General features: G+C 58.4%; 2 protein-coding genes across 2 annotated transcripts; one reads left to right on the top strand and one right to left on the bottom strand.

Moving 5' to 3' along the window:
* Positions 1–5133: 5133 nt before the first annotated feature.
* Positions 5134–6152, top strand: VOLCADRAFT_120673 (uncharacterized protein). The gene is made up of 3 exons (XM_002948820.1): positions 5134–5511; positions 5588–5686; positions 5750–6152. Exons 1-3 carry the CDS (start codon positions 5357–5359, stop codon positions 5907–5909), a joined length of 414 nt encoding a protein of 137 aa, XP_002948866.1. The 5' UTR covers positions 5134–5356; the 3' UTR covers positions 5910–6152.
* Positions 6153–11240: 5088 nt separating this feature from the next.
* On the bottom strand, positions 11241–19288 carry VOLCADRAFT_116955 (uncharacterized protein; the record flags this gene model as incomplete). Its single annotated transcript, XM_002948684.1, has 15 exons — positions 11241–11539; positions 11655–11890; positions 12424–12560; positions 12952–13041; positions 13685–13825; positions 15116–15190; positions 15597–15720; positions 16342–16461; positions 17292–17382; positions 17703–17796; positions 17952–18008; positions 18039–18385; positions 18572–18765; positions 18919–19180; positions 19252–19288. The coding sequence occupies 15 exons, from the start codon at positions 19286–19288 to the stop codon at positions 11241–11243; spliced, it is 2304 nt and encodes a 767-aa protein (XP_002948730.1).
* Positions 19289–19316: the final 28 nt, after the last annotated feature.

Genomic DNA, 19316 nt, shown 5'->3' with positions numbered 1-19316 from the left:
AGTCGGAAGGGGCCACAGGACGACGTGATTGGCGCACCCGTGGCCGTCACCGCCGCGACCGCCACCGCCTCGATAGACCCGGCCAGCGATACACGCACCGTGCCGCCGGCGATGCCGCCGCGGCCTGCGCCTGCCGCCGCCGCTGCTGCCGCGGCGGCGGCGCCGCCGCTTACCGCCGTAGAATCCAGCGTGGGGAGCTGCTGCTGTGCGGGTGTAGCGGCGGCCGTACTGGATACGCTGGCGGCGGCGGCCGCGGTGATGGAGAAGGCCAGGACGCGGGATTGCTGTCCGCACAGGACGCACAGCAACGGCGCACCGTGGAGGTCGGTGACCATCACCGCGTCGCTGGGGCGAATACCTGTGCGTGCGTACGTATGTACGTGCGTTGTATTGAGACTAGGCTGGCCTTGGCGCCTCCGGCTAGCCGTTGCCCATTACACCTCCGGAGAAAATAACGCAACTCCAGGTATAACACGCACACACATAAAGAATGTGGGCCTGAGGTCATTCCGTAAGTGCCTCATGCTTCTGTATGTATGTATGTATGTATGTATGTATGTATGTATGCACCCGGCCATGCCCTCCGGCTTTCACCTTGAGGTCAGTTACAACACAGCTAGCCATGTACCCAATCGCCCAGCCGTGTCCCTCCCCTTCCCTTTTGTATGCGGCAGCCAGCTGCCTAACAGCCAGCCACCTCAACCCAGTCCCCCTACACACCCGCCGACTACTACCCACCAGGCTGTATAATCTCCTCATGCATCAGCACCATTACCGTACATTCCTCGGCCAAGTCGCCGTACCCTGCCCGTAACGCCGCCCCCGTCAGGTGGGTATGACTGCCCCGGCGCCCGCCCGCCGTCGCGCCCAGCAGCCCAGGCGTGCTTGCGGGCGCCGCCGCGGCCGCGGCGGGTCCGACCCCGCCTCCGAGCAACTGCGCGTACGGCGTTCCTGCGTGTCGCGCCTGAGGTCCCTGGTCGTGCCCGGAGCCGTTGTTGTGGCTTTGGTGATGGGTGTAGTGCGGGTAGCCCAGGGCTGGCGCGGGGCTGAATGCTGACGGGGCGTAGGTGTAGGCTCCAGGGGGAGAGCCGGCCGCCGCAGCCGTCGTGACGGCGGCTGCGGTGCGAGGTATGGGGTTGAAGAGGTGGGGCGATAGAAAGCCCTCCGGCGTGCGGGTGGCGGTTGTTCTGGGAGGAGCCACACAGGAACCACGGGGGGTCAGTCACGCAGGAAGGCTGGCAGGCATCAGGAAGGGTAGACAGGCAAGGTAGAAAGTAAGGAAGAAGGTAAGGAAGCGGCCGCCGGCTCTCCGGGAAGGAGAAGGCCGCAACCTCCCAGAGCGTTATTAGACAGGACCGAACGGCACGGCATCACGTGTATGCCAGGCAAGGTGGAAAGAGAAGGGTAATGTTCCTCACACAGAAGGCCCCGTGCGGCTTTCCGGTAACCCCCAAAGGTCGTAGCCGGGAGGAGGGGTTACGGGCAAACAAAGGAGCGCGTGTCCCCAGGAACCCCACCTCTTCAGGGCCGTGCTCGGGACGCTGCCTCCCCCCAATCCCGGCCCCGGAGACGCCGCCGGGACCCAGGGGGACATTAGCATCGGCGACGCAGCCCCAGCGGCGCCGCCACCGCTGTCGTACGGCAAATGATACCGACCGGCACCGCCGGTCGGGGCTCCCGCCGCCGCCGCCATTGATGCTGCCCCGCCGAAGGCCGTCGCTGGCGTCGCTGCAGCCATGCCGCCGACGCCGCCGCCGCGGCCTCCGGTCAGACCTGATGCTAAGGACATCGGCACAGATACTGATAAGGACATGTCGGAGGGAGCGGCGCTAGGTGGGCACATTGGCGACGGGTGCGGCGCGACCTGCTGGGAGTGTAGCAGCGGCTGGTGGGGGGGACGCTGCGGTGTGCCGGCGTGCATTGCGGCGGCGGCGGCTGGGGTGAACCCGATTGACATGTCGGAGGGCGCAGCACTTGGTGGGCAGTACGGCGAGGGCTGCTGGTGGTAATGGCCCGGCTGATGCTGATGACGTTCAAGAGGTTGCTGGTGTGGTGGAAGGGGGAGGTGCGGACGATAGTGGCCGACGGCTGGGGTGAGGGTCACAGGCGGCGTCGCCGCCGCTGTGGCTGCTGGGCTGATCGCCATGGACATGTCCGAAGATGCCGCGGAGGGAGGACAATACGGCGTTGGCGGATGATGGCCAGCGTGCTGCTGTCCAGCTGCAAACAGGTTGCCGCCAACACCTCCGCTGGTACCTTGGGACGTCGCCGAGCGCCGCGGCGGCAGCGGAGGCTGCTGCAAGCCGCCGCTGCAGCCTGCAGCCGCACCGGCCGCCGCCGCCATCGGCGGCGGCCCGCCGCAACCGCCGCCACCGACGGCATGAGGCTGAAAGCTAAACATGCTCATCATGCTGACGGGCGTGCCCGCAGAGGCGGCGGACATGCCCGTCCGTGGTACACCGCCAGTGCCGCCGCCGCCGGGTCCCGTCATGGCCCCGGCAACGGTTGGCACGCTGGCGCCCAGCGGCGTAGCGGCAGGGATGTCCGGCAGGTTGCCGAGCAGCTCCGGAACCAGCGGCGCACGCCCCACTGTCCAGATCGCCAGCCGGCCGGCGGCCTGAGCCCCAGGCGACGGGCGTGCAAGAGGGACCCAATAGGCTGCCGGACACGGACTGTTAGCCAGCCAGCTGGCTTCCGAAAGACTACTACTACAAAGGTGGGAGCGGGGACTGAAGGACGCTTTAAATGGCCTGAGTGGGACCTGAAAATGTCACAGAGGCTTCAACCAGCTGCAAAGGTGTGGCCGTGACGAGAGACACCAGCAAACCCACCTCGCTGTACGTCGCCAAGTACGGCAGCTCGTAGGACGCCCAGACAACTTGCTCCCCGGACCAGCCCGCATACGAGCCCCGCCGGCCCGCTCGGAGCGACACGTCGGCAATCACAGGCTGCGGCTCGTCCATTGGATGACTAAGCAAGTACAGCGTCGCAGCCATAGGGCCCTGTGGAAGAAAATGCGTTTCAAGAAGGATGAGGAGTCTGTTAGATATTTATTACATCCCAAAACTCCTCCTGTCAGTTCTGTCCCCGTCGCCAAACAGGCGTCCCTTTTTGGCTGTACGGCTACAGGGAACTCTCCATGCAACGGCACCCGTCCTTTCGGTGGCACAAAGGGACTCATGCAAGCACTGCACAGACGACACCGTGCACAACAGCAGCCCAGACTCATGCAATTCCTGTATCATTTCCCATCCTTGTGGGTTAAAGGGCTCTCACGCCCTGCCTTGCCCTCTCATCTTCCCCGTTATCGCTCCCACTCCTAGTCCCGCACCTACCCCCAGCAGCACGCCGCAGTTCCCGGCGGCCCACACGGCGTCCAGACCGGCCGGCACCGCGCTCTCCTGCAGCTCCCCGCCCAGGGTGCATGTGGTGAGACAGCAGTTGGCGCACAGCAGGCACAGCACGGGGTCGTCCGAGTAGCCGGGGAAGACGGCCCAGGTGGCCTGCAGACGCACAACGCAGGGAAAGGGGACGCGGGAAGGTCGGGGAGAGGCCACGTGCGCGCGCGAGAGAGACAGAGGGATTTAGGATGCGGAAAGGCGAGGGCGGGTGCCAGCAGAGGACAATCCTACGGTATATCCTAGTTGTAGACCTTTCAACCTCATTGCAACTCTGCATGGTGTAAAAAATAGCGAAGCATACCTGTTAGCCAACCCGGAATTCCAAAAGGCGTCGCGCTTCCTGCTGAGGTGGGCGGGCCCCGGTCATATGGCGGCGGCACCCCGCCCCAGCGAGCTTTATGCAACCCCAACACGCCTTGACGCGAGAAGCTGCCTAAGCCAAAGGAGCCAGGCATCTCACCACACCTCACCTCAACCAGCCAGCCAGCTATTCAGTGGCGGCCTTACCTGGAGAACCTGCGATCCCAGGGTAAATAGCTTCCGTATAGAGCTGCCACTGGTCCAGGCCACCCTGCACACACACATACATACCCACACACCATCCCCACGCACAAACACGCATGACCCAGATCGCAGTTCGCGTTGAAAGCCGAAATTCAGTCCTTTACTGTTGCAGGAATGCAGGAAAGAGATGCGCTGCCGCCCTTCGTCATGGCGACTGGGCCCGAAAGGAGGGCAGAGGAACCACATAAGCACGGCGTTTCCTGGCAGGGCAGAGGTTTCAGCCATCCGTAGGGCGAGGGAATTGAAGCCTCTCTTGAGATGTGTATGACATAGGAGTAATAGAGCTTTACCGCAGCTGCCGCTGGACAGTTCGTTTCGGAGCGTGGCACCGCCAGCCACTTGCGAATGTTACTGTTTTCCCTTTGCCGACGTCGAAGCGGCGGGCTTCAATGCTGTCAGCGACGTGCACGCGGGGGGGGGGGAGAGAGAGGGGTGCATGTCCGGAGGGGATGGAAAAGTTTTCTTACCGATTCCCTAGCACGGCCACCTCTTCAACGCAAGCGTCGCCGCCAGACACAGCTGCACCCTCCCTCACGTAAAGCTTTATGTTGCTTCCACCAGAGGCAGCTGTTGATTGCCAATGTTTCTGACCACCATCCCTGCTAGTCTCGACAAAGCTTTGATACCGGCCTCCTTTGGTGCCGGCCGCCAGTCCTGCCTACGGGAGCGTGCACGAAAAACCGTATCACAGAGGGACGACAGGCGGGATGAATATTGACGTGCCCAATTAACAAGGACGGAAGCTTTTAAGATTTCATCATGTTTAACATTCAGCCCGGTGCGGTAGATACACGAGCAGCGGTCGGTCCTCACCTGTCGCTCATGCTCACGGCGAAGCAACTGCATCCCGAAGGGCTCCTCCGGTAGCAAGATCGCTGATCGAGCGTGCAAATCCATCTTCGACATAGCTTATTAATGCGTACAGTACAATAACCCCTTAAGACATGCTGAGTGTCTTGAGGGGTTCTCCCAGGACAGTCGTAAGTTCTAGAGGCGTTTGGTGCATCGATCCTGAACATAGGAAATTCCAAGATGATACGCAAGCAAAAGTTAGGGGGCATTGGGTATTGGTTGGTCCCGCCAAAACAGTTGTAGTACTGCTCATGCCTCAGAAACATACAGAGTTGTAAGTAGTTGCTTAGCAATAGATTTCCGCGACAGCTTATTTTGTGTGTTTGTAGCAAGTGGCGACAACTGGCGAAGAAGCTTTTGCCTAATTTGTTCTACTTGTCTAGGGTAACTTTGCGTCACTTTTACCGTCGTGCAATTTTTTGTCCTTCTCAAGTACCCAATCCTTGTGGAAAAGTAGCTTAACACTCCTAGGAAGAGTGGTCGTTGCCAATCCTGCGGCAGGAAAGCTTACCTTCGTTCTGACGAAGTACTTGCGAGGAATGTCAAAAGCTGCATCAGCTCAAGAATTATTAAAGCGGCTGATTCCGCCAGCCCAAGAAGCTTTCGCACGCCTTCAGGCTTGCAAACGAAAAGTGATTTGGGGAGACAATCAAATTACACTGAGAGTGCGGCAGTATCCAAAGAGCAAAGACGAGTAGGTTTTGACGTTCCTGGGCCGTCCCTGAGCAGCCTCTGGCGACACATCATGGGTACTCTTGCTTCCGTCGCAGGCGGGTATCCTTGGTCATGCCACAATGGCATAAAGTCCACTTATATAGCGAGGTGCTCGACCGGAAAGTACCCCTGACCATGACTAACTCGACGCTCAGGTATGCAGATGGCAGGACCTGGCGTGCAGTGCACAGGCGCTGACCCCACCGGCTTGTATACAGGATGATCGAGGATATGGGTGGCCTTGACTCCTATTTGCTGAAGACCCCCGAGTCAAAGCTTAAAAGTGACACGGCGTCTGCTCTGAAGTGGGAGGTCTTGACCACGCTACGGCGGAAGCGCTACCTGGAGTGGGTGGCGAAAAATGGCAGCCCGAAATGACGGTGTAATAAGCGCAGACTCCTCCGCTCATACCACTGGGAGCGTTGAAGACGGGCTTTCCTTAAGTGGTTCTCGTGGAGTGCCAAGTTAGGGGGTTTGTTTGGAGAAAGCGAGTATACAGGCGAAGGCTTGCGGTGGTGGCTGCCCCACATTCCAGTTTTGCTGAGCTATCTTGCTGAGCTGGTAACAATGTGGGATGGGTAAGGGACACGACGGGAGTGTCAATGTAACGGAACTCGACGTATGGAATGTTTCATTTTCCTGAGCCTTGAAGGTTTGTCATTATCCAGGTCGTACCGTTCAGTCAACTATTGTTCGGGTGACCATTTTTCGGGCACTGGAATTCATTTTTACTCATCATGTATCCAATGCACTGAGAATCAATTGGGGCATTTTATTCACATAAAGTCTGTGTGAGTGGGACTTATGGGGCTTGCGAGGGACGTACGGATGCTGCAGGAGTGGTCCACACGTTTCCCTGGATGTGTCTGTCTGGCAGTGTTCCTCTACCGACCACGCCATCGTCTGTTTGCATTGTGGAGGACCTGCCACGTGCTATATTTTAGGTTCGGCCAGGCCAGACGCGGCTCACGGACAGCGGCGGCAACTAAGGAAAAGAGAACCGCCAGCGGCAGGATCCAGATCAGTCTTCTGATCCTGTGGATCCTACCGGTACGGAGTGGATCTTTTGGATTATTGAAACCGCTTACGAACTGGGACTTGCGAAGTGCTCGGACTGGAGGGTATGGGCCTGCTGCTTCTGCTGCTATTGTTGCTGCTTCTGATCTGGGGCCCACCAACTCCCCTCTGTCTCAAGCTTCGCGGCCAGCAGTCCCACCTCCGGCCCCTCCGGCCGTAGCTATCAAGTTACGAACACATCGTGCGTCTTTGCACTTCAAATGTAGCATCGGCACAAAGCTGTGCTTACATTTCCTTAAGGCCTAGACCGCCCCAGAACCCAACGGTAACTTGATTGCATCCAGCCGCGAATCCATCGCCCCAGAGCACATAGCCCCTATAGCTAAGCGCAGACTCGATAAAAAGATCATGCGTTCAAACCAGCTAAAAGAATTGGAAGCGGTCACAGAGCGGCAGCCAATCCACCGACGCCAGATGCCTAGCACATCACACGACGGCTGGTGGCGCATTAAGGGCCGAATTCCCTACCAACCCGCTGGGGAAACATTCCCTCTTCGTGTTATGGGAGATTCAGGAAGAAAGAGCTATACAAATACTAAATGGGGGCCTACATTAGTACACGCAGGAAAGACCGGCCCAGGAGCCATGCCGGGTTCAGTGCTCAACCTCCAAAAGCTGCATGGGATAATAAACATTTATTATCCATCGTCATCATGATTGTAATAATAATCATTATCATCATCATCATCATCATCATAATCGTTGTCATAATTATCAGCATTCTTGTGTAAAACATGTCCAAACTGGAGACAAAGCATGCCACGCTGCGACGACCCAAGAAATATTCTGATGCAAACATTGCCACGGCCACGGCCACGTAACTGATCTGGCGAACCCACATGAGCGACACGGGGCCCCAGGCTCGCGGGACATGTGCTTGTTCCTCCTCCTGTCACACTCCCTTCCTAACCTCCCACAGCAAAGAAGTAGTAGTGATGTCAATTTTTGTAGCTGGCGTCAGGGGCCGAAAAAACCAGAGTCCGGAAGCAACAGCCGCAAGCGGACCTGGTGAACACAGCCCTTCGCGCGCCGCCGTTGTGTTGTTTTACAGGCGCCGCTGGTCGCCGAAGCCTTGTGGACTCCGTACGTCGTGGGCCACCGTCACCAGTCGCTGCTGTGTTGCTGATGCTGGCACAACAGCAGCAAATGCCCCATGGGTCGAGATGGGGGGTTAGGTCGGGGGCCGATCCCGCGCAACGAGACGATAACCGCATATGAGGCATCACCCCATCTCGCGCACACATGCGCAGGGATGTGTGAGGACACATATCCCTGCGCACATCAATACACCGCTTGCACACGACAAACACATACATACAGAAACACACGCGACTGGCAGACTCCTATAGCCCCCCAGATAGGCATACAACCACGGTACAACACATAAGTACATGGGGCACACAATAATGCCATTCCAAAGAGGTGATGGAAGGGCCATGCAGCAGTCGGCCTGCAAGTGGCCACAGAGGGTTTGGTGAACGGCAAAGAAACCGCATGTGCATGCGTTCAGAACCTGCTTTAGCACCCTGGCTACTGCGTATGCGTGGTGCAAGGCATGCAAGTGCACACAACTGTGTGGATTGTCATCCGTTCCCTGTCGATTCCTGTCAAGATACACGAAAGGTATGCGTGCCCCCTAAAACCCATCGTCGTCGTTTACCAGCGCCGCTAGACAGCAAACTGCCTACGTAAAAAAACATGCTCAAACAAACGGCCCCAACGGGCCTTAAGACAATTCCGAAGCGTGCACGCTCATAAAAGTAACTAAAAACCGGCTGAATCTCCCTCCTTTGTTTCCAAGCATCCTACGCAACCCTTGCACAACCGCCGCCACGCCACGCCAAAGAAGCGGCGTGTGCGTTTGCATGCAGGTACGGGGTATGCGTGCGGAAAGGAGGCGAAGCTTTAGCGCGCCTCCTTAGCACCAACCAACCAACCTGCTTCCCGCTAGCCTTCATCTACCCTACAAGACATCTTCAATCGCCGGAAACGGCCCCGGGCAATCCTGCGGCGGCGACCAGAGGGGACCCCGAGATACCCCAATAGCGGTTGGGGTTGCTGCCAGAGCGGGGGCCATTGCGCTCCCTTCCCATTCTCCCCTCCGTTCTGACTTCTGGCTCAAACTCTCTCCTCACCCATGTCCCCCGAGCACATGACGCCGAACCAGGGTCCCCTAACGATGACGTCATCATCTCTGGGTAATTGCCGTACAGGCAGGGGCCACGGAGGGAAGTAATCCACGTCCACCTCAACCGTCAGAAGAACCTGTACATCGTACAACGTACATATGTGGCCCCTTCCACCCTCCCTGGAAACTCAACAAACAGGGGATATGCGTATTTGGCCAGCTCCGCAGCTGCACCACAAGAAGAAGAAGAAGAAGAAGCACCACCTACTGCTGGCCCCGCACCGTTCCCCTGCTCCTCACTGCCGGCTTCGGACGATCATTCCAGCTCGTCAGTTATAATGCCCCCCCATAACAACCGACGTCTCAATCCCTTGGAAGCCGGTGCCACCGCCACAGCCGTAGTCGCAGCCGGGAAAGACCCACACTGGCTGGACCGGTGGTCACCAATTGGGAGTGGTGGTTCAGCTGAACACCTGACCTATCGCCTCCCTGCCCACCTCGGCCCCCCTTTCTATCTATCTAGTATGTCAAGTCTTCTCCACTAAAGATCAACAGGAGCCCGGGGTCTCGTACAACATTCCGTACTCAGGCCCAGCTTTGCGACATGCATGCAAACACGTGCCACGCGTTACAACACGGTGGCGTACCACCCATGTCGTTGCGCAATCAAGAGGAATACCGGCCACCTTGCCCGTGCCTTTAGCCTGCGTCCACCTTTCTCCTCACGTCGACTCCATACCTCGCAGCGCACCACACACCACACCGTAGCTTACTCTACACCTTTCACAAGGGGGCGCCGGAGCGAGCACACTCCGCTGACTACACGTCTACAAATAGAACAAGAGAAAGGGAGTGAGGGAGAGGTGAAAGCACACAAGAAAGCCATGCTTGTGGAAATGTCTTCGGACGAAGCTATGCCCAGTACCTTTTCCTCAGTCAACGAGACAGTCAAATTCCGTCATAAAGGAGCAACGGCGCTACTCCTGCTTCTGCTACTATTGCTGTTAGCGTTACAGTTTTTCTACTTCTAAGTCTATATACTCCTGGGGAGGTGCAACGTCCTAGGCCGGCACTTCCCGTCCATTCTTCCTGTTCACACCATACACTAGGAGCTGCCGCAGCAGCGCACTAATATGCGACCGCTGCGCAGGCCCCCCCCCAGCCAGCCAGTCAGCCAGCCAGCAACACAGCGTGACGATGTATGCCTCCTCATGTAAGCACTGTCAACGCACACAAGACCACACACACGTGCGCACTGTACACTCCAGGCACTGCGAAACGACACCAACTCAATCTTGCAACACACTGAGTTCGCAAGGCCAAACTGGCGTGATGGCGTCAACGCCTATTACTCCTCCGCTGCAGCCGCTTCTCCCTCCCTTGTCCCTTCCCTAAGCTCCCGCCATCGCACCGCACCGTGCTGCGCAACGACTCGCCCTTCCCTGACAACGTGCCATGCCCATGACCGGCGACAAACACCGCCGCGTCAGCGGGGCCACGGACGGACATCGTGCGCAGTGTTGTAACGTTTGGTGAGTTGTGGGTAGTTGTACAGCGGAGAAGCGGGAGGAGATCCAGTGGGGGGCTAAGAGTGCTTCTGCTGCCCCGGCGTTCGCGCTCTTGCGTCCCCCTTGTCATTTGTAAGAGGGTGAACTGCGTTCCCCTCCCAATCCCCCTCCACCAGGTCCAACAGCTGATTGGCCGCCAACAAGATAACCATGTGCACCAGGCAACTACACACACACATACACACACACGCGCGCTCGTAACGTGACAAGACGGCTTTCATTCGGTAGGACAGCAGGAGCAGGGGCGGGTGCACAAAAACACCGTTTCAACATGCGCAAAACAAACAAGTCGTTTTCCCAAGTAAATCATACAAACATACATACTTTAGACACACATACATACAACTAGAAAAGCGGACCCGTCACAAGTTAGTGAGGTGATGCTGTCGGGAAGGCCTTTTACATCTGCCGCTGCTTTCTTCCAGCAACAGCAGAGCAGCAGAGCAGTAACCGTAGCCCCACCACCACCATCACCATCGCCGCCGGGGCTGCCTACACCGAATCTCCCCTCACTGCGGCATTGCCAGCGGCAACACCAGTGCCGTAAAAGCGCCTGACGTGGGTACAAGATGGGGACCCTGCGGCAGGGCCCCCCATACGAACCCTCTCCGCGTCAAGGATGTAGCGCCGGATGGCATCTCGCATGGGCCAGCGCGCGGGTTGCTGCTCAACCTGAAGGTAACGCAGGCAACCCTTCGCTGTCTCTGCCAGCCTGACATCTGGCAGGTAGCCAAACGGAGGGGGGGGGCCGCCAACGCAAATACATGTGTATGCAGTGCAAAAAAAGCAACGAGTCAACTGCCGGTGCCCAAAGTACTAAACTGCTGGGGGAGGTCGAGGGAGAAGGGTGGTACGGGCTAGGGGTTCGGTGCCCCCTAGTGGGAGGCGAAGGCGGCGGCTGCGGGCACAGCTGGGCCCCCCACTGCCGCTCCCGGCTCATTCCGCCGAGCTGCCGCCACTGTTCACTGCCGCGTCCCGTGACCCCGTCGCCGCCGGAAGGGCCGGCGGCACCGCCGCCGCGGCCGCCGCGGCGGCTGCCTCCGCGAGCTGCTGCACCGGCGCCAGCGGCCGCAGCTGCAAAACCCCCGGTTTCGACTGTTGCTGCTGCTGCTGCTTGGCGTCCGCCTTACTGTAGATCCGGCGGGCTCGGTTCTTGTCGTCAAACAGCCCGCCCACGTCGTTGTCTGACGGCTGGTAGTCAGTGATGCGCGCGGGCATGTCCCGGGTCTTGGCGCCTGGGTGGGGCGAGGTTGGGGTGGGGAGTCATATGCACACCATGGGGTTGTGGTGGCGCTACCGAGCCAAAAGGTCCTCACGCCCTTCATCCCGCCGTCCCATCCCAACACCCACCCGCGCCAGCCGCCACCCGCAGGCCCTCGACGCCGGTCAACAGGTTGTGTGCCGCCGCCAGTACGTTGTCCAGCGCCACGTCCAGGGGCCCTATGGATCCCGGTCTCAGCTCGGCAATGTCCAGGAAGCGCTCCGTGGCCGCCTCCCAGGTCAGGCTGTGAAGCTGTTGCGGGCTCAGAGGCTGCGGTTCGGTGGTGAGGGCGCGGTGGAGCTGCTGAGAAAACTCATCAGGACTCCTGTTGGTTGGTCGGTAGGGTTGGGGAGGGGAGTTAAGTCACAGCAGAGTAAGTCCGGGCACATGTAGGGAAGAGGTGGTGATGGCGGAAGGGGAGGAGGCCCCAGCGGCGCAATGCGAGGGGAAAAGAGGGAGATAGGGAGGGGAAGGGTTAGCGGAGGGTTGTTGTTGGAGTTGAGGAATCCCGAAGCAGCTCGGCGGGCAGAGTCCCCCAGGCCTGTTACGGCAGCTGGCCCGGATTAGCAAGCGAGCGTGGGGACACAAGCAGACAACAGACGGTGTTGAGAAGACGAGGACTGCAGCTCGATTTCGAAGGATATACAAAAGTGCATACTCGCCCACATTATTACAATACTTACTACGCAATAGACAACTCCTCTTCCATGAACAGATGGATTTTCACATTGTTTGAGAGGGACCCATGACGCACCAAAAAGAAAGACGTGTCCGACATTGGCGCACGTTTTGGTATGTCCCGACCGGGACCACTCAAGCCGTACATCATCGTACACACGTAAGACGGACGGAACGCACCGGTAAATGAGGCAGTTGGGGAACTGCTCGAAGAACTTGTTGGAGGGGTGCTCGGCACACACCACGAACTTGCCCATGGCCAGCGCCTCGGCGGTTGTGGTGGCCACCACGTCCGACAGCGAGGGGTTGATGAACACCTGAGCATCGCCAGGGGGGGGGGGAACGGAGAGGACCACGGAGGAGGAACACAAACAGGCTTCACGAGATCCAAAGCAGCTCCGCCCTCCAGCCCATACATCCGCCTCAGGTGGCAGGGCTGGATCCCGACCTGGAGCCGTCCTGTGCCTCGCCAAATACATTGCTAAATGTATTCTACATTAATAACCTCAACAAAAAAAACTAAAGAGCATTCTGTAAACGAGTGGAATGTAAACGAGTGGAATATATGTATTCCACTCGAATGAATGGTTTCCTGGTTCGATACCGCGTTGCTAACTAGGAGTTGCTTGCCCCTCGGCCCCACCTCAGCCCCACCCAACCAGCTCCCCATATTTCCCCTTGGGAGTCTCCCCCCCCTGCCCTCCCTACCTTGTAGTCCTGCAGGGTGGCGTCTGCATGGTCGCGAGCTCCCCGGAACCTGAGGGCCAGATTGCGACGGGACGCCTCGTGCTCGACCGCCTGGGGTCCCGCCAGGAGAGTCACACGGGGTGGAAAGAGGTTGGGGGTGGTGTGGTTGGTTGGGGGTTGGGGTGGAAGTTGAGATAGGTAATGAATAGGAAAGTGGCAGCGGACGGAAGGAAGTCGAGTTTGTTCCGTTTCCAGCAACCCACCCCAGGGGGAGTATGTAGTGTATGTACGTGTGTATGTATGTTTGCATGTGTGTGATTGAAGTTGATACGAACATTGGGAGTATGGGAGGAAGGCGAGGGAACAAGTAGGGAGGGAAAACGCGTATGGATACGCAGGTAGAGAGCGTATTAGATAGCAAAATCAACAAGAACTGCGATACATCCGGATGCCCATTATGTCCAGATCAGATGTGCGTGTGCATGTCCTTTCCTTGAAACATGTGCGTGTGCGTCTGTAAGTAGGATCCCACGCGGAAAGATCAGAAAAGCTAAAAATAATCTACCGCCTGACGACGGTCAGTTATCAACCCTTGGGCCTTCGGCTCGTATGGGTAGTTTTACAGGTATGGGGTCACGCACCCCCAACCATGTAACACACACACACACAGTTATCAACCGTGGGCCCCCCCACGGTGTCCTCGTAAGCGGGCTCCCCCCCCCGAGCCACAGAGCCAGAGCCCCCCCCCACACACAAGAGAGGCCAGTGGTGGTCCCAGACGTGCCTGGAGGTCGGGTCCGCTGCCGTACACGTCCACTGGTACCCGCTCCCCCGTGCGCTGCGTGTGCTCCTTCAGCCGGTCCAACAGCTCCGTGTAGCCCTTGGCCCACAGCACCTGCCAGCACGGCCGGCAAGCAGGACGAGGGGCACAGACGAGCCACAGACGGATGAAGCTGATACTTGAACTTAGCCAAATAAACGGATACTCCAGGAGCAGCGAAGAGGAGCAGGGCAGTCGAACACGACGGAAATTTTACAATCAAGGAAAGCCATTTTGAGCTATCAGCTGCACAACCTTTTTGCGACTACAGCCAGGTAAGGTAACGGCGCAAGCGCAAGCGGAGGAGGGGGGACGAGAGAGAGGAGAGAACACGTGCAGATGTAGAAAATTTGACCAGAGAACGGCGGTGGCGGGGTGAAGATGGAGGCGAGCAGCCGAGGCGATGTGGAATCATTACACGGATACGGCCGCAAAGTGCAGCAGCAAGGCAGAGCAAGGCAGGGCAGAGCAGGGCAGATAGATGAGCGGCGCCGTCGAGGGCGGCAGGACACCGCCCTCACTGCCAACCGCACACAAAACAAACCAATGCCAGAAGGTGTGATTTTGGAGTTCAAGGACCGATTAATGAGTGGTTGGAAGCATACGCGTTTAGATGTCCAGCCTGACGTGTATCCGTCCGACGGCAAGCAACCAGGAATTCACATGGCGAAGTATAAGCATTGGATGGGGCTGGCGGCCGAGCAAGCGGGCAGGAAGGAGGTGCTCCCGCACATCACAATGTTTATCCCACGTTCGGCGAATCGCAAGCTTATGCAGTTTAGGCTTTGCTGTTGGGCACTGGCGGCTAACAGAACGCGTAAGGGACGGCGTTATATACCTAGGGAGGAGCGAGTATGCCCTTGCTGCGGCACTGGTAGCCACATCGAGGATGAGAAACACATTTTGCTGGACTGCCCGGTTTACGACGGAATCAGATCTGATATAGGCTTTCCACGCTTCGAACATATGAAGGACGCTATGAAGTGGGAACCTGAACGCCTGGCAAGGATGCTGGAACGTATATGGTCTCACCGCAACTCTATCGTTCCCTTTGGTCGTTAGTATACTTCATCACTTGTTTCGCTGGAAGTGCGAGGTAGGATGGTGCTTATAGGCGATTTGGCAGCCCTTGAGCCCTCGGCTCGTACTAGGGTGGTTTGCAGGTACGGGGAACGCACCCACGACCATGTAACAACAACAACAACAACAACAACACAATTTCCACCTCCATGTTACCCGGCACGACCGATGCCGTTTCAGTAACCCACCCTCACATGTCCCCATTCGCAACGCGCTTCTTCTCGCCTCCCCTCCCTCTCCCCCTGGTCAATGCCAAGGCCCCCCCGGACAGCCCCCAGGACCCACCTTGCCCAGGAAGTAGACGTCCTTGCTCCAAGGCCGCTCGCCGCTCGCAGCCAACTGCGCCTTGCTTTGCCCCACCTGCCGTGCTCCGGACACAAAACAGAAGAGCTCAAAAGTGAGGAAAAAGGTGACGTGAGGAAAAGTCCGAATTCCAAAACAGAATGACTGAAGAGGAACAAAAGAGACACAACGAAAGGCAACATTCAAATGCTGCTCTGGAATGAACATGGAGGCATCACCCAAGCGGATAACAGCCCTCCCTAACAGCCATCAAAAACATATCTGTGTGTGTGTGTGTGTGTGTGTATATAAGCCAGTCCAGCCAGTTCATCAACCCTGCGTCAGCCCAGTAAGTTGGCCCCCCTACACACACACACCCTTCCTCTGGACTTGCAGTAGTGGTGGCAAAGAACAGGTAGTGGAGGTGCTGGCGGTGGTGGTGTGATGGTAGTGAGGTGATGGTGGGGGTGGCGAGGTGCCTGACCTTGAGGAAAGACGGTGACACGCCATGTACGAACATGGTCTCCTGGCGGGGCAACGGCTGTACGGCATCACTGAGCTTGATTACTTTGTGACAGTAGATGCGGCACATCCAGGCGTTGATGTGCCTGCGCGGGAGGGAGGGGGCAACGCGGGAGGAGAGGGGTGCATAGCACAGGTTAGACATAAAGCCGCCGAGCACAGCACGGCACAGCACAGCACGGGACGGAACGGGAGTTGTATTCTAGCACTTTTGATTCAACATGATCAAAAGTGCACTCGGTGCCAACATACTAAGCATCCTCATGACCCGGGGGCGCCCTCGTCCCAAACAAGTTGCCCTCCGAAGAGGAGGGATGCGAACCAGGCGACCTAGGCGGTGGCCGCTGAATCAGCCACAATCCGCCAGCGATAGACGGCAAGCCGATTAGACACCTAAGCAGGACCCCGCAAATGGAAAAGACAGCAACTGGTAGTGGCGGTAATGGTACCTGTAATGTGTGGTTTCCAAGCAGTGTGGCTCAATGGCTCAACAACAGCAACAACAACAACCAGTAAAGGAAGCACGGTTGCACAGAGGGCAAAAGAAAGCGTCACAGGCTGGAATATCCACCCGCACCACCAGCTAGGCCTTTCTCCCCTCCCCCACAACTCACAACCCGCTATAACGAGGACCCGCCACCACCCACCTATACACCATCATCGACCATCACGTATGCACCACCCCTGGCCCTAGCCCTGATACCCACTTGAGCAGAGCCTCCTTGAGCTGGCCGCCCTCCTCTCGCCGGGCGTAGTCCAGGTAGTTGGTGTGCATCACCCCGACCACGTGGGCAAACTTGTCAGTCCAGCGCCGCCCGTGGTGGTACCTGTGTAACCGGAAAGGTGTGGGGGATAAACAAGAGAGCGCGAGAGGGAACAGCCCGGGGAGAAGGGGTTTCACTTGGGGGGGAAGGGAGGTGGCACGATTGGACCGACATGCAGGTTCAGATGACATCGTGCCCAGAGGACGGGCAAGAAGATAGGGTAACTGTAGCAGCGTTGTGTTCTGAACACATGATATACGTTCTGAAAATATGATGGGATGCCCCCCTCACGGCGATGAAGCCAGAGTACAGCGGGGGACGAGGGACAGGAAAACCCGGGTGGGAATGTGTCAAGGAACAGAGATGTGACTTCAACGCCCGTACCACTGCCCGATGTCCCATTAGGCAAATACGGCAGAGCCCGCGGCCCCGTCCCCCGCACATGCCCGTGATGAACCCCACATACACCCAACCGCCCGCGCGCCCTCCGCCGCAATCCTTATTCCCATTCAGGTGCCACCGTCCCACCGATGTGCCTCCCACCATCCCTGGTAACTAACAACCTGGCCCTCTACCCCCTACCCCTTGCCGCCTAAACAAGTTGACCATTCCCTAGATGGCCAAGAAAGACTGGATGAGAAATAAGGCCAGCACTTGAGTCTTAAACCTTAACCCCCACCATCGCCCAGCACCCTTCCTGTTAAGAAGGGTAAGGTATCTCCTTTGCTTACCCTTCATATCCCGCCAAGTGCCACCCTCCTGCCCACCGTCACCCCTCTGATGAACTTCTCAACAGGCCAATCCTGCCGCGGTCTTCAACCCCCCCTCTCCACACGATCCCAGCCCGTCCCCGCTCTTCTGAGCCCACATATCATTCCTCATGCAAAACCCACCAGTTCAGGTGCTCCGGCTCCTCCAATACTGCCACATCCGCCTCGTGGTCAGGAATGACCATCGTGATGTCACCCACAGGGAGAATGCTGCCTAGGAAAGAGGAGGAGACCAGGAGAAGAGGAGCAGAGGCAGCGAAAGTGACGTCAACCCAACCCAAATGAACCCAAATGAATGAGTTTTACCAACTGCGCCAAGCCCTCCCCAACACCATCTCTCTGCGTGTTGTGTTGGCGGCTGATGGCAGGAGAGAGTGAGAGAGTCACGCCGTCCCAACCGTACCCGCGGCTAGTCATGCCAGCTGACAGGCCTGGCGCGAACAAGCCAGCGCCTCCAACACCAACACCAACACCAACGCCAATCCAAAGTCCCACACAATCCCTCTTCGCACACGCACACACGCTCACACTCACCTTTCTCCGCCGCGTAGCGCCCAGGGTAGAACGCCACCTTGAAGTTGCACTCCAATCCCGTCCGGTTGCGAGCCCACTGCCGCACAAACTCCTCCTGCAACCACCACCACCGCGGTGGGCCCCATGAAACTATACCGCAGGAACACACGCCCACGCCCAGGTCCCCCTCATTCGCAACCCCTCCCAGCCCTCTGACTCTTAGCGACCTCCATCCTTCCCCATCCTTTTCTTATCCCGGACCCCGATTACCTGCTCCTCCGGCGTCTCAAAGGTAACGTCTGCTGGAAACACCCGCTGCTGGTCGGCCTTGGACAGCCACGGCAGCACCAGCGTCACCTTGCGGTCGCCACTGCTGGCCAGGTACGCCGCGCGCAGCAGGGGATTCACCGCCGTGCCTGTCAGCCACGGCAGACTGGCGGTCGTCACGATAGCCACCTGACGGCCCGTCTCCCGTAGCGAGGAGCCGCGCAACAGAGCTAATCGGCGGTTGTGCTCCAGCCCCTCGATGTACTTCTCGAAGGGCGCATACCACTCCGCTGGAGAGGGCGTCGCCGCCGCGCCGTCCAGGCCTTCAGCTGCTGCCAGCTCCGCTTCTCGCGCGCGGAGGTAGCGAGGGAAGATGGCCCAGGGGCCGATGGCGACTTCTGACCCAGATCCCGAGGCGTCGCCGCTGGTGTTCGCAGCTGGGCGGCCGGCAAGGCCAGGGGAGGTGGGGACTGTGGCAGCATCGGGGGAATCCGCTGCATGGGTGCTTGGATTTGGTATGGCCCAGGGAACGAGGGCCATGGTGCTGCTGAGGCCGGCGGGTGGAGACTGGGCAGCGCCGAGACCGGCGCCGGGCGTGGCGAGGTTCTGCTGGAGGGCCGTACCCAGCATTTGGAAATTCTGCTGGCAGTTTGCAGCCGTCTGCTGGATGCTGAGGTGCGCGGACTGCAACGCGAGCCTTGACCGCGAGATGATGGTCTGGGCTACAGCTTCCAAATTCTTGGCCACGGCCTCGTTGGCAACCCAGGAATCGGAAAGTTCTTGCAGCGAGGGAGCCGTGGGCACGCGAGGGAAGGACCTGATAAGCGTGGGCGCGGTAACATCCTGCGACTGCTGATGTTGCAGCTGGTCTATGGCTGAGCATGAGCTATCATCCTCTCCCACGTTGAATGTCCAGTGCTTCCCTCCCTTCCAATGTTGTGGCGAATCCAGCGAAGGGTCAGATGCGGACCGCTTCATGAAAGTAGACAAGGCCAGAGCATTATTCGAGTTGACGCGGCGCAGCAGGTCCCAATCTTCAGACAACCCCGGTGACTGAGCTGTAAGCAGTGTCTCCGGCGGCTTGAACGAGCCTACCCTCTGCCTCGCCTCATTACGAAGCGTTCGCTCCCAAGTTTCATAACCCGAAACCAAGCGCTGAACATCCGGGTTCTGCTTGGCGTAGAGGACAATGCTATTGGCATTGCTTGCAGCAACGGCGCGAAGCGTCTCGGCTGCATGCGAGAGCGGGGTCGGCGAGCCCCCCAATCCGCTGGTAAAAGCTGCCGCCCTGCTGGGAACTGACCAAGCAAAGACTTTGAGGGGCCCTTCCCCAGCGGCATCGCTGTGGTTGTATGTCATTGACTTCTT

This window comes from Volvox carteri (genome assembly GCF_000143455.1).
Source record: "Volvox carteri f. nagariensis unplaced genomic scaffold VOLCAscaffold_11, whole genome shotgun sequence".
Lineage (NCBI taxonomy): Eukaryota > Viridiplantae > Chlorophyta > Chlorophyceae > Chlamydomonadales > Volvocaceae > Volvox > Volvox carteri.
This window is presented reverse-complemented; position numbering and strand designations above follow the sequence as displayed.

Coding starts and splice junctions, on each gene's coding strand:
- VOLCADRAFT_120673 (XM_002948820.1), top strand. CDS start 5,357: ATGTCAAAAGCTGCATCAGCTCAAGAATTATTAAAGCGGCTGATTCCG. Junction 5,512..5,587: donor TATCCAAAGAGCAAAGACGA/GTAGGTTTTGAC, acceptor CTTCCGTCGCAG/GCGGGTATCCTTGGTCATGC. Junction 5,687..5,749: donor ATGACTAACTCGACGCTCAG/GTATGCAGATGG, acceptor GCTTGTATACAG/GATGATCGAGGATATGGGTG.